The sequence below is a fragment of the Bombyx mori genome, chromosome 9, assembly GCF_030269925.1.
Source record: "Bombyx mori chromosome 9, ASM3026992v2".
NCBI classification, from domain to species: Eukaryota; Metazoa; Arthropoda; class Insecta; order Lepidoptera; family Bombycidae; genus Bombyx; species Bombyx mori.
The window spans coordinates 13,623,813-13,639,512 of NC_085115.1; the positions used below are offsets into that span (position 1 = coordinate 13,623,813).

Consider the following 15,700-nt stretch of genomic DNA (forward strand, 5'->3'; position numbering starts at 1 on the left):
TGTTTTTTTTATGAGTATGGGAGGGATCCGCCCCCCCCTATCCCCGCCAGGGCTTCGCCCCTGGACCCCGACTCGGTACTCCACGAACTTTTGGCCTGGTAGGAGAAAAAATAGTATGTGCACCGCGGGAAAAAAGTTTGACATTTCCTCCCAAGTGTTAGCCGTTTTACATGCGGGAGGAAATGTTCAACTTTTCTCCCTTGGTGCACAATGTACTATATAAGTAGTTATAATTAAGCGTGTTTCATTTTTATTACACGATGTTATTCGTTCATCAGGGAAACTAGTTGTGAACAGTTGTTAACTACGTGTTTCATTAGAAAAATTGGCACCTGCCAGTGAGATTCGAATACCGTTGGATTGCTTTAATATGAATGCATCGGACGTCTTATCCTTTAGGCCACGACGACTTCAACTAATAAAATACTAGCTGTACCCGTTTGCTTCGCTGTGCATTTAAAATTAACATTATTATTATATTTCTCACCCTCACAAAGATTCTCATCATTAACGCCTCCGCAACTGGTGTAGGGAGTCCAACACTCATATAAATATTAGCCTATCCATTAAGTACATATATTTCCTACATGGACAGGCCCAGAGAGCGATCCTTTGAGGTTTGGTAGCGATTGAATCAAAGTAAAATCAAAGATTATCTCCAAAAGATCCGGCAAACAAACTATCCAGGAGTCAAAACAAGGAACAAGAATGTGTTTATGCTGTGGGGTTGGTTTACTGTAAGTAATTAAACCATAAAAACGCATCGATTATATTGCTGATATTATTATATTGTTTTTTTTACTCGTTAATATTAAAAGCATTTTACGGAATGTAAAAATGTACTGTCTGGTTTTGAGCTTCCAATTAATTATAATGTATGGCACATAGGATATTGTGTTTATTATAAAAAATAGAACACTTTTTGGACTAAAAAAATATTTAAACATAGATCAGCTCGTCGTTTTTTGTTTTTAATGCATCGCACTGTTTATTTGTTTTTTGGTGTACAATAAAGAATACTCTCTCTCTCTCTCTCTCTCTGTTAGATTAAAATATATTTATTCTAATCTAACGTACACTAAACTTAAATTTCCTAATATGTACTTCAACTACAAATGACCCATTTTAAGATAATACTTTTCCTCAATGACCCGGTATCCATAAAAAAAAAATAATATACGTATTTAACAAAATTGTTTAGTTATGTTGGTAGGATTGTACGAACAATTAACCCATAGACACAGCCCACTGAGTTTCTCGCTGGATCTTCTCAGTGGGCCGCGTTTTCGATCCGGTGGTAGATTCTACGAAGCGCTGCTCTTGCTAGGACCAGTGTTAGCAACACTCCGGTTTGAGCCCTGTGGGCTACACGTCAAGGAGAAGCTTAAATAACCTCTCATTATCAGGATAGGTAGGATATAAAAAAAAAACGAACAATACGCACGTGCACGCACTGTTGCCAATATGACGATAATTGAAAAAATTACATGTGTGCAATTCACACGTGGTAGAAGTGAAACCTTCCAAAATTAAAATACAATTATCCTAAACGTCTTAAGTATATGTAAAATTTTGTCATTAGTAAATAATTGTAAGGTAGCGCCCTCTGTGAATTGATATTTTAATTTCACGTATAATCCTAAATTAAAATTCACTACAAGAGCTTTCATACACACATTAGTATTAAAAAATCTCACAGATGGCACTGTATTAAATAGTATGTATATTTCTGTCTCATTCTTTGCTGGCTTCATCCTACACATTTTTGTATTTGTGTCTCTTACCTGTCGTTTTTTCCGTTGCATCCGGTTTGAAATCACAACGATTCTAAAGAAGTTTTCACTTCAAAAATAAATATATTTTTATTTCATGATGTAATTCCTGTTTCGGGAAGTTGTTTGTAAGCATATGGTAGGTGAGTTCGATCCGCGTGCAACGTCGTAGTTTTGTGAGCTGAGGTAATATTAATAAATATTTGCAACGAAACATTTTTTTTGTTTAAAACGCGAAGAGCACAAAGATTTTTCGATGTATGCACCTAGATTACATAACACAACGTGGCGAAAGTCATCAGTTTCAAATAGACTAAAGCTTAGTGTTAGACTTGGTGTTCATTAGTAACTAAGGCCTTTAGTTATTAATATGGCTGACTATATTAGGAAAAGTCGAATCATTTTTTCAATAGAAGAAGAATAGGACGAAGCGGTACCGACCATAAGGCCATAAAGGAATAACAACTTTAGAGGAATGCTATTTCAGAAACACGCATTCGAACTATTGCTGTCATATTTTCTTCAGGGAATTTGTTATTATCAAAGACTAGCAGTTTTTCCACACGTCGCATTGCGACACGGCACCGCAAAGTTTTTGCCGCACTGGCGATGACACGGACAATGCGACGTCGCAACGTCGTACCGCAGCGTTGCGACACCGCAGCGACAACTAAAGTGTTATGTTGGACGTAAGTATACCACAGTGACTAAAAATAGATCAGAAAATATTACGTCGAGACCGCCGATATCGACATGGACGCTCTTTATTGCTTAGATGGGTTGACGAGCTCACAGCCCATGACTGGTGTTAAGTGGTTACTGGAGCCCATAGACATCTACAACGTAAATGCGCCACCCACCTTGAGACAAAAGTTCTAAGGTCTGAGTATAGTTACAACGGCTGCCCCGCCCTTCAAACCGAAACGCGTTACTGCTTCACGGCAGAAATAGGCAGGGTGGTGGTACCTACCCGCGCGGACTCACAAGTGGTCCTACCACCAGTCACGTCGATACTGAAGCAAACTGCCATTCCTACGTAAAGTAACGTTACAAGTGCGCTAGGTGCGATGCCAGAATGCCCCGTGTAGCATACCATAGGTTTTTATACTCATGAAACCACACTGGTTCTACTCAGGCACCGTGCCTCGCGGCTCTTAACATGTGTGCCACTACACTACACCACACCGAATCATACCACACAGGGACTTTTTGGCGGGAACGCGAGGAGTGAAGTTGTACGATTTGTTTTATTTTGTCTATTTAGTGTTTCTTCAGGTTTAAAGAACAATGGCAATTTTTTACCTGAATGTTTTAAAAGGCGTCTTAGATTAAGACATAAACGAAACTTCATCATTTTATTTGCTCGTTTTTTATACGATGTTAGATTTACGTAGCAAAGCCACGAAAAAATGTTAATTTAATAAGCTTTTAATTCGATTTTTGTGTACTTCCGGTTTAATACATTTGTAAAGGATGGCATTTATACTATTGGGACAAAAAGCAATATTTTTTGATAATGAATAATATTCATAAAGTATTTAAAATGAAAATAATAATATTAATTATCCTTTGTTACAATTAGTACTTAAATAACTAAATATAATAATATAATAGTAATGCCAGCACTTCAGATGACAATGATTTGTACAGTATAACAACTGACATAATGCGCATGACTATGCCCGTCCATAAGGCTCGTGAGTGGAAGAGAGAGCGAAATACTTGCTTCACCGCTCCGATTTTTTTTGACCCAAACTGCACGGACAAAATAATTCTACTATACTAAATTAGCTTTGCAAGCCTTCGTTTGTCGCAAATATGTGACTAATTCGTTCAAAAGGTTAAAAGTACCTATCTCTGACACACATATTTACACATTTACAAAGAAGAAAGAACAAACTATATAATATGTATATGTACCGAGGTAGCTCTGCAATTGCTAAGGGTACCTACTCGAGTACTATTAGAAGTGTATCCTTGGTTCATTTATGATAATTAAACTAAAATGTTATTTAAACATATAATTTACTTTTTTTTTCAATTTGTTATAGTCCGCGCCTACAAAAATCAGAGACATCTATTTATTGATAGATAACCTCAAATTATAAAGTAAACACGTTGATATCTTTTTTTTGTGACTTTCTAATACCAAAAATATTTCTGATTAAGCTTAAGCTATGTTATTCCTATCGTTTTAGTATTTTTTTGTTTCAAGACGCCTCAAATAGATATCAGGTAAAATGTTGTATAGAAAGCTGCCATTGTTCTTTGTAATAACGGTGGTTTATTGACTGTTTAATATCTGTGAAAGAGCGTAAATGTGGGAAAATTAAACAAAGCCACTGGACGTAACTTCTCGGGATCCTTCACAAAGTCCACTGAAAAAATCTCGGTAAATGATCACCACTTTACTGAGATTATATTTCATCTCGTATCATCTCATTTCATTTCATTTCATCACAGTTGATTAATGTCTCAATTTAATCATCTTTATTTAATTTCATTTCACTCCATTTTATCATTTTTTCATAAAAATAAGAATATAAATTAAAAGAAGACATGACTTAAAGGTCTTAGTTACCAGGTCATAAAGTTCCTTAAAGAAAAAAAAAACATACCACACGGTACCGTAAAATACGGTACAGAACATGCACAATGCTATGGACAGCTTTATTGAGATAATGACCAAGTCGAAAGAATCAGATTATTATAGCAGCCTGCAGAATAAACTATCCATATTCAAAGCCAGACTTGTCATAATTGAGTGGAAGAAAAACACAGATTTGCACGTGCATATATTTAATTTATGGGACAGGCTCAGGTGCGAAGCTTTAAAGCAGTGATGGGCAAAGTACGGCCCGCGGGTCAACTTCGGTCCGCCAAAGTATTTAATCCGGCCCGCCGAGAGTCCATCCATCCTAAATATTCCAGTCAGCATTTTGGCGCGTAAAATAAAATCTGACGTTTATAATTGAAAATCTTCAAATTTTTAATGAAAGCTCCAATTCATCAGAGGGGGGTTTTGAGCTTTCATTATGACATAATTAACTTGCAATCATTATAATTATCTCGGAAATCTGTCACAGGTATTAGTTTGTTTATTGGAGAAAAAAAAAATTTTCACCTATCTATCACACGCCTCATGCACACGCCTTCAAGGCGTAAAAGTAAAAGGTATTTTGTCTATTAAAAAGCTTTAACACAAAATGCATTTTTTCTATAATTCTGGCCCTCCTCTAGAATTTCTTAAACTTTGTGGCCTGCCATTAAAAAGTTTTGCCCACCACTGCTTTAAAAGGATCACGAAGATTCAATTACACAGGTACAGCAAACGGGGATCCTGACTGGAGTCCAGTCAACCTTCCCCGTCTTCACATTGTAGGTCAAGAGGGTGATGTCCGTGTTTTTGGTCACGCATCTGGATCCGTCTGCAGCTAGCACGTTGCTGAAGCACTGCAGCGGATCGCTTGAGAGGCTCGTGCGTGATGTTCTGAAAGGTGACATAAATAGTTGACAGCAAAATTGTGGCAGTCAGCGCAAAAGTGGCCTAAACCTATCAGAGTTAGTATGGAGGTTTGAATTTTCATGAATTTAAATTTGAGTAAGCATAAAACAATCCGCGCAAAAATAATTTTTACAAATCTATCTTTTATATATGGATGAAGCTATCTATGGATAGGCCGGTTTTGCATCAAAGTTTATTATATTTTAAATAAATTCCAATTTACGTCATATAAGCTTGAATATAAAAAAATGTGGGTTAGGCCACTTTTGCGCGGGGACCTCGTAGGAGGTTCGGCACTCTACCCGAAAAAAAAAAAAAAGAATGCCACTTTTGCGCTAATGGCCTCAATTAAAAATCGCAAAAGTAACCAAAAAATGTTGTGGACCATCGCTGGAAGTCTGGCAGATGAGAAACATTGATATTGTTTTTGATAGGTTTAGATGCAGAAAAGGATGGCTTATGGCAGCAACAGTAATTCATGTGGCCTAATGAAATAATAAAATATTAATACATTAAGAAACAGTCGCTTGCGATTGCGGCGTGTCGCCACGGTCTGCGATGCCACGCCCGCAATCAGTTTTACGTGCGGCTACAGATGTTTCATATCAATTATTTGATTCGGTTCAGAGTTTACGGGCATGAGAACTACCGGGGATATGAATAGTTCTCATTTCAGATATTACTTGTGAAGCTCACCCACGACCGAAAAAAAAAAAAAACTTTCCCAATCATCAGTAATGTTATGAATTATTTCCAAATGAGAGCTACCGGGGACTTGATTAGTTCGCATTTTAGACATTACTTGTGAAATTACAGCCACGGCCGAACCATTGGGAGTCAGCCTTAGAACAGTGTTTCCGACAATAAGGCTGTGCGTCATGATAATCGCCTTATCGTTGCCGCCGCTGACTATTCCCCGAATCCTGATCACGCAGGAGCCAGTCACCATCGACACCCTAGACACGTCCTTACGGATCGATCAGATCCAATGACCCTTGTATTAGACACCTTTAGCACTAACACTAAGAGTAGGGATCCCGGTAACCGTACTCGTCGAACTCGGCAAAGAGTTCGACGTGCAACCTAACCTACACATTAACCCGCTGAGTTTCCCGTCGGATCTTCTCAGCGGGTCGCGATTCCTATCCAGTAGTAGATTCATTCGCGAAGCGGCTACTCTTGAGTTGTTAGGTCTCTTTTTAAGGCACTTGTGTAGCCGTTAGCAAATCCCACACTTCCTGGCTCAGCCCTTGCTCGCCTACTTGCCCTGGTAAAACTGGAAAGGCCTCCAGGCCACTACTAATCTCTCAAACATAAAAAAACGAACCATTGGGAATTCTTTCCCAATCATCAGTAATCTTATGAATTATTTCCAAACACCCGTTTTCTAATCAGTAAAATGTTCACATACATGATGTCTTGTTAGGATTTCAAATCAAACAGGTAAGTTAAAACGTACTTACGCGCATTGTACCATGTTTATGTGTTGTTTGAAGAATTCAGTTTGAACAACAGCTTTTATGTGATTATCATTTTTCACTATGAACGGTTGTTCGGTCTGTGAATTAAAAAAAAAAAAAAACATTTGTTAATTTTTATTTAAGTCTAAGAAAACTTAACAAGTAACCGAATAAAGCTACGATTGGTGCTCTGTTATGAGATATCCCTAATAACAAATGAAAACAAACAACAAATTGATGTTGATAACAAACAAACATATTTGCTGCGCTGTAATCTGTTACAGATATCTAACTCATCACGAAACTAAAGTTAAACGAAGTAAAAGTAATTTATCACGCAGAGCAGTGGAGAACTAGAGACTTATATACATACTATTATATACGTATTAATAATACATACGTATATAGATATTAAATATGGGGACAAAGAGCAAACGTACGAAAGTTTTCCCGATGTGGGAATTGAATTCACTATTCTGGGCCCAGCAATTGGGGCCATTGATTACTGCATCGTCCAGTCAATTGATCAAAACAATTTATTAAGATTAGCGTAAGCTGGTGTTGTTTTAGTAAATTCATTTTCGCAGTACATCGCTGAGGCAGTTGCCGCCATTCCTCGAGATGGTAGATACCGCATGTCATTTCATTTTAATTGAAACCGTGTAATGTTCGCGAACGTAAGCGAGCTTTTAGAAGTCGTCGTGGCCTAAAAGATAAGACGTCTGGTGCATTCGTGTTGAAGCGATGCACCGGTGTTCGAATCCCGCAGGCGGGTACCAATTTTTCTAATGAAATACGTACTCAAGAAATGTTCACGATTGACTTCCACAGTGAAGGAATAACATAGTGTAATAAAAATCAAACCCGCAAAAAATATAATTTGCGTAATTACTGGTGGTACGACCTCTTGTGAGTCCGCGCGGGTAGGTACCACTACCCTGCCGATTTCTGCCGTGAAGCAGTAATGCGTTTCGGTTTAAAGGGTAGGGCAGCCGTTGTAACTATATTTGAGACCTTAGAACTTATATCTTAAGGTAGGTGGCGCATTTACGCTGTAGATGTCTATGGGCTCCAGGAACCACTTAACACCAGGTGGGCTGTGAGTTCATCCAACCATCTAAGAAATAAAAAATAAAAAAAATACAAATTTTTTTTAGTACATATTACAGAATTTTACACACATAAATATGTACTTAGAGGTCCCGCAGTAGTCGAAATTCGACTATAATTAATTGGAATTGTATAATAAGTTTGTACACTATTATGATTGTATTTTATACTTCTATAATCACAAATTTCGCCAAGACTACACTATAAAAAGATATTAACTGTCAAACAATATTTAATCTATTCTCAATTTGACCGCAGACGTCAAGAACAAAACTTTGACAATAAGTAGTATGCATGCGTGTGTGCGACAAATACATGGTATGTAGTGTGTGTAATGGTTTCTTTATTGATTTAATGTATCTTTTATGCATTATTTTTAAAAAATATTAGCATTGTGCACTTCTTCTCTATATTCTCTATAAGTGTGGAAAATTTCATACTCCTCCGTCGGCGCAATTTTCGTAAAAAGGGATACAAAGTTTTTGCTTCATGTATTAATATATTATAGATACCCTTTTTCTTTGACTGAAACAATTCTAAATCACCTAGTAGATATAAGATACGTACCCAAGATTCGTAGGCGCAATTCGAGTCCGGTGGATTGTGCATTATTTTCGGCGTAGATGCCGAAAACGAAGTGAAATTCACGATTATCGGACGGGAATTCGAGTTCTGTGAATTATTTAAATGGTTCAGTTAGATCAGGTACTTACTTATACCACACAGTCGCTCGGCGCAAGGTCATTCGTACATTTTCTTTTTGCCATTCTCGGCAGATGAGGATACGACCAAGCCACCGTCTACTGATTCTCAATCAACATTATAAAGTCGTTGTGGCCTAAAGGATAAGACGTCCGGTGCATTCGTATGTAGCGATGCACCGGTGTTCGAATCCCGCAGGCGGGTACCAATTTTTCTAATGAAATACGTACTTAACAAATGTTCACGATTGACTTCCACGGTGAAGGAATAACATCGTGTAATAAAAATCAAACACGCAAAAATTATAATTTGCGTAATTACTGGTGGTAGGACCTCTTGTGAGTTCGCACGGGTAGGTACCACCTCCCTGCCTATTTCTGCCTTGAAGCAGTAATGCGTTTCGGTTTGAAGGGCGGGGCAGCCGTTGTGACTATACTGAGACCTTAGAACTTGTATCTCAAGGTGCGTGGCGCATTTACGTTGTAAATGTCTATGGGCTCCAGTAACCACTTAACACCCGGTGGGCTGTGAGCTCGTCCACTCATATAAGCAATTAAAAAAAAACATTAAATGATCAGAACTTATTGTAAGCCCATACGGGTATGTAGCATCATCCTAAGTATTAATGCCTCGAAGTAGTTTTGCGTTCCAATTTGAGAGGTGGGTCAGCCGTTATACCATTCAATCTCAGCCTTATTTCTCAAGGTTGACCAGACTAGGTGGGTCAGATGGTCATTCGCCCATGTGGCTCCAGCCCTATCAACTCATTACAGAGCCCCTTCTTGTAAATTAGGCTATCAGTTCTTTCATTTATTTAATTTTGTGATAATATGTTGATCGTATAATCGAGATTTCTGGGTAGCAACTGCCACCACGCGTACAATTAACTTTGAGGTTATTTACTAAGGTATTTAAGAAGTTTTATATGTAATATATATCTACATATTTATTTTATTATTTATTTATACTTCATGCACAAAACAAAAGTTGTACACAGGCGGGCTTAATGCCATGGGCATTCTCTTCCAGTCGACCATAGGGTGGTGCACAGATAATGCATGGTAGGTGCATTAACAAAAGAATAACAAACAACAACAAAAAAAAAAAGGACAAAATCAACACAAAAATATTCCTTAAAGTAACATCTCAGTATTATAGAATACACATAATGTTAAATATAGGTACTTATATAGATTACATTTTATTTATTTATTTTTTATTGCATAGTTGGGTGGACAAGCTCACAGCCCAGCTGGTGTTAAGTGGTTACTGGAGCCCATAGACATCCACAACGTAAATGCGCCACCTACCTTGAGATACAAGTTCTAAGGTCTCAAGTATAGTTACAACGGCTGCCCCACCCTTCAAAATGACATATGATTTTGTATGCATCAATAAACATACTACAATTTAATATACCTATGTATAAAATACATATGTAAGGAGGTTATTTATTTAAGGTTATTTACCTTCAATTTCAGTGCGATGGCGGCTTGTTCTATGTTCGTTTTCAAATCTTCTGTCATCCAATTCGGTTTTACGCTACAAATCATGCTATCCTTGCACTTCCTTGGCCATTGGAATGCCGCTTAAAACGAAAATAAGTATTTCATTTAATTACTAGATGACCCGGCAGACTTCGTAGTGCCTCAATCGATAAATAAAAAACCTAAACGTTTTGTATAAAATAAACTTAAAACAAACAAAAGTAATCTGTCCGACGAGGGAGACATTAAAGGAAAAACAAAATTATTATTTTTTATTTAATTCCGAGAATTTTAATATTTATCTACCTTTCAAAACCTTCTCTGGACTACCACAAATAATTCAAGACCAAAATTAGCCAAATCGGTCCAGCCGTTCTCGAGTTTTAGCGAGACTAACGAACGGCAATTCATTTTTATATACCTATATACCTATAGATTATATTTTCGGTAAGAATTGATATGGTTAAGCGGTTAAATATTGTGAATATAAAGTACAGTGAATTAACATTAAAATTAGTAGTATAGGTAGCTGAAGAGCCTACATTGAGCCAAGTGAATTATCGGGCGGGTAAATAGCAGAATTTCTATAAACCCCCTGTACCTGGTGTCGAGCACTTAAGCCTTAATAGAACTATATCTCAATTTTATTACGACTGTCTTGTTCTTCCAGTCACAACGTATGATCGCATCGTGACAGGGATGAGCAGGACGATGGTACCCATCCATGTGCTCTTAAAATAAGCCCTTTCAGTCTTAAGTATACGTTAAAATATAACAAGAATATACTTACAACTACATAAGAATCCTTTTGTTAACAATAGAGTTAATATGACCTGTAACAAAACCGGCTTTTACTGTGTATTACACCTACATGTTACAAAAATTTTGATATTAATAAGGTGATAGCTGAGTTAAAGCCCACAATTTTTATGTACAAATTATTTTTAAAAGGGACCTGTTAGGCAGCGTATCTTGCTTGTAAAAGAAACAAGAAGGAATGTGGTCCGCACGGGTAGGTACCACTACCCCGCCTATTTCTGCCGTGAAGCAGTAATGCGTTTCGGTTTGAAGGGTGGGGCAGCCGTTGTTACTATACTTGAGGAATTAGAACTTATATATCAAGGTGGGTGGCGCATTTACGTTGTAGATGTCTATGTGCTCCAGTAACCACTTAACATCAGGTGGGCTGTGAGCTCGTTCACCCATCTAAGCAATAAAAAAAAAAAGTGGGATTTTGCGATGAATAGTAGACAGCGGCTTGACTGTACCCCTGGCATTGCTGACGTCCATGAGTGACGGCAAAAACTCATGATCAGGTGGGCCGTTCGCGCGTCTGTCTATAAAGACAATTAAAAATAATCATCAACATACCTTCAACAAAATCATTTTCGTTTTATTTCACTTAAATTTCACATAAAAACTAAAAACGTTTTTAGTTCTACGCAAGCGTATGTTACATTCTGGTGCACGTTTGTGATTAATACACAGCCTAACTAACGCCTTGTTATATAGGTGGAGGGTTTTCCTGATTATCGCTTTGAAAGAGCTCGTGCTATATGTGAACTCATTGATCCCTTTTGCACACGTTTTGTTAACAAGATCGTGTCGTGCGACAACATTGCTGACGGACGAAATAAATCAATGATTAATATGTAACCATATAATAATATATATAACCATATAATAGTTGTGGGTTTTTATCGGCCAAACTCTTGGTATGACGTTTGAGTTGCCCCGAACCGGCTCCGTCCTTTTTTTTAATACACTTTTATTAGCTTCAGACGTATGTATATTTGTAACGGAATTTTTGAACACGATTTTAACCCACTTCAAAACGTCGGATTAACTCAAAATTTGGTATACTAATTAAGGACCGATGACGATTCAATATAAAAATAAAAAATAAAAAATTGAAATTCAACTAAAAAATGAATAATAAATAATAGCTTAAAAAAACTAACTAATAGAACGGGGTTCCGACCTCGACGGGGTAACGCAAAGCCGCCGTCGCCCGAAAGCTGTCTTGTTGGACCCCCGGATTCACTCTCGGTGGTTTTAGGAACCTCAAGCACCGATCAACGTCCTCGTTGAGCTCTTGAGGTCACTAAAATAGATAGAAAAAATGTGTGGTGTCGTGGGACATCGGATAAGAACGAAGTTCCTTATTATAAAAGTACAATATTTTTTTTTATTTTTTATTGCTTAGATCGATGGACGAGCTCACAGCCCACCTGGTGTTAAGTGGTTACTGGAGCCCATAGACATCTACAACGTAAATGCGCCACCCACCTCGAGATATAAGTTCTAAGGTCTCAGTATAGTTACAACGGCTACCCCACCCTTCGAACCGAAACGCATTGCTGCTTCACGGCGGAAATAGGCTAAGTTCTATTCGAGGTATAAAGAAAATTGTTATTCGGGTATACATTTTTTATTTTGATTTTTTATTGATAAAAATAAAAATAAAAAACTACTTTACAAAGCTATCAACTGTATTTTATTCACAATGATTTATAAAAAATATATATAATAATATTATACAAAGAAACACCTATTTATATGAATAATAATAACAGTAATCACGTAAACTATACATTAGACATCATACTAAGACTGTACATAAATAATAAAAATCTTACGTTACGGACGTTTTTTCCCCATCGTCCCATAAGGAACTTCGTTCGAAAAAAAAACCCTTCCATCCTGATTTATTGCATGCAATTGAATCCTTAAACAGATTTCTAAGGATTTGCTTGCGATTTGGATGCGCTTCTACGGGATGTCACGAAGATACGCGATTGATACAGATACAGATTACCTAATATGTGTTTATAAATGAGGCCTGCACGGCTTAGTACCGCTACTGGTATCCTACTGATTTATACCGTAAACTCATACGTCCGTTTTGAAGGACTGGTAGACCATACAATGAAGATTTCGACCTCATGTCGCGAGGTGGATGGAGGCATGAACGTTGTGACATCAATAACCACTTAACAGCTAGACTTCGAACTCCTCCACCGGTCTATACAATAATAACCTTTAAATATATAAATCTACAGTGTTTTTTAAGGATGTTTCGTTATAACTACTAAACCATGCATACGATTGACTTGAAACTTGGTATCCATGTAGAAAATACATGTACTTAATGGATAGGCTAGTATTTATATGTGTGTTGGACTTCCTACATCAGTTGCGGGGGCGTTAATGATGAGAATCTATGTGGGTGAGAAATAATAATGTTAATTTCAAATGCCCAGCGAAGCGGCCGGTACAGCTAGTATAATATAAATTCACAATAATATTTCATGAAACTAACCAAACTAACATTTGTTGCTTATCAGAGTGGCGATTCAAAGAATTTTTTTCCTGCTTAATTAATTCCTTTCTTATCAGTACCAAGAAATTTTCCATAGTTTTTATTTAATTTAATATTCCGTTTTTTATCATTATATAAAAACGCTAAATAAGATTCTTTAGAGTTCATGCGACGGCGGTACTTACGTTTTTAACATAATATTTTTTCATTTGGTCATCACACCACAGCTGTCCATGGTAAAACTCTAAGGACTCTCCTCAAATCCCATTCTGATCGACAGGCTTCCATAATTTATTAAACCAGTTGTAATTAATTGATTCGTTTTGTAGTGAACCAAGCGCCAATTTAATACAAAAACTGTTATATAAGATATATATCATTTGAATCCCAAAACGAAGATTCTATCCGTAAAAACGAAATACAGAAATATTTTGAGGTTGTTGATTATGTTTTAGGGGATAAAGAATGAGGTCCAAATGTCCAAGGTGACAGCCGTCCCAACTCCAACCTGGAAAATGCTGGGAGTCCTCAACAGAGCGAAGCGGTATTTCACGCCTGGACAAAGACTTTTGCTTTATAAAGCACAAGTCCGGCCTCGCGTGGAGTACTGCTCCCATCTCTGGGCCGGGGCTCCCAAATACCAGCTTCTTCCATTTGACTCCATACAGAGGAGGGCCGTTCGAATCGTCGATAATCCCATTCTCGCGGATCGTTTGGAACCTTTGGGTCTGCGGAGGGACTTCGGTTCCCTCTGTATTTTGTACCGAATGTTCCATGGGGAGTGCTCTGAGGAATTGTTCGAGATGATACCGGCATCTCGTTTTTACCATCGCACCGCCCGCCACCGGAGTAGAGTTCATCCATACTACCTGGAGCCACTGCGGTCATCGACAGTGCGTTTCCAGAGGTCTTTTCTGCCACGTACCATCCGGCTATGGAATGAGCTCCCCTCCACGGTGTTTCCCGAGCGCTATGACATGTCCTTCTTTAAAAGAGGCTTGTGGAGAGTATTAAGCGATAGGCAGCGGCTTGGCTCTGCCCCTGGCATTGCTGAAGTCCATGGGCGGCGGTGACCACTCACCATCAGGTGGGCCGTATGCTCGTCTGCCTACAAGGGCAATAAAAAAAAAAAAAAAAAAAAAGATTCATAGTGACGGGTGAAGTGGATGAAAAAGGATCTAGGGGTCGCAGCCCCAAAAAAAAGAGTGATCAAGTGTGCCAACGTCCTTTTTTTTCAGGCAGGAGGCCAAGCCCTACCGCCAGTAATTACGCAAATTATAATTGTGCGGGTTTGATTTTTTACATGATGTTATTCCTTCACCGTGGAAGTCAATCGTGAACAGTTGTTGAGTACGTAATTCGTTAGAAAAAACAACACGAATGCACCGGACGTCTTATCCTTTAAAATAGCCTTTCAAATATCAAAGTTTATTTTGATAAAAGCCCAAGATTAGATACGAAGGCAGACTGATGATGGTAACGTTTTAAGTAAAATCGAGTAACGTAGTCTGTGTGTTCCTGTGTCTATGACTCAAGAAACATATACCTCTGGTTTAAGGGACGAAATTTTGAGGGGTTTCTTTTATTCGCCAACGGAACCCTAATAACGCGTTGTAATTCATTGCGAAAAAAACGTCACTATAAGGCAATAAGATGTTAAAAAACTTTCATATTATATCATTAAAATGTAGATAGATATGTGAACTAAAAAGGCGACGTCGCAAAACGCATTGCGGACACAGCTTACGTCAACGAGATATTTTAAGCCCTAAAACCGTGTGTGATAACGAGCATTTTCCATTGTTAGACTTCGAAAGATAAAACGCAGCCGTTTTGCCCTGTTTCACTCTGAAATTGTCATCATTATATACATATTACAGTATTTTTAACACATTCTCGGCGTATTCTAACTTTGTGTTTGTGACGTAATACGCTTTGATGGTATTGTTCTCGTTTGTCGTAACAAGATGATGCAAACAAAGAACTAATTTAATATATGGCGTCGACTGACAAACACACAAACGATGTGTGAATGTGTCATTGAGAAACAATGTATGACCGGCAAAAATTTTTAGTAATCAATCTTCCTTCTTTATAGCTTTACTTAATTTGTAGTTGGGAGGGAACAAAACGCGATCTCAGCTATGATAGGTTACAACTGATTTATATAGAATTGACAATTGCCACCAGCCCTCTCGGTCGGCAGAACGTATGCATACTTAATTAGACACGGGAAATTTGAGTTTGAATGTTAGGAAAGTCTCTGATGGCTTGAATAAAAACCTAATTACCTTTGTTTTGGATATCCAAAACCATTTAGGTTGAAATGAATGAGTTGTAGA

The 15,700-nt window shown here is 37.7% G+C and overlaps 1 protein-coding gene across 1 annotated transcript; it reads right to left on the reverse strand.

The window, feature by feature from the left end:
* Window positions 1–4,554: 4,554 nt before the first annotated feature.
* Window positions 4,555–11,587, reverse strand: LOC110386081 (uncharacterized). The gene is made up of 6 exons (XM_038012967.2): window positions 11,408–11,587; window positions 10,827–10,869; window positions 10,019–10,137; window positions 8,415–8,519; window positions 6,741–6,835; window positions 4,555–5,262 (listed from the first exon to the last, which is right to left on the reverse strand). Exons 1-6 carry the CDS (start codon window positions 11,420–11,422, stop codon window positions 5,073–5,075), a joined length of 567 nt encoding a protein of 188 aa, XP_037868895.1. The 5' UTR covers window positions 11,423–11,587; the 3' UTR covers window positions 4,555–5,072.
* Window positions 11,588–15,700: the final 4,113 nt, after the last annotated feature.

Bases quoted from the DNA above. Each gene is read 5' to 3' on its own strand.
- LOC110386081 (XM_038012967.2), bottom strand. The intron at 10,138-10,826 runs GTAAGTATATTC...TTTCGTTTTAAG, and splicing joins AAAAGGATTCTTATGTAGTT to CGGCATTCCAATGGCCAAGG. The intron at 5,263-6,740 runs GTAAGTACGTTT...GTCACCTTTCAG, and splicing joins ATAAACATGGTACAATGCGC to AACATCACGCACGAGCCTCT.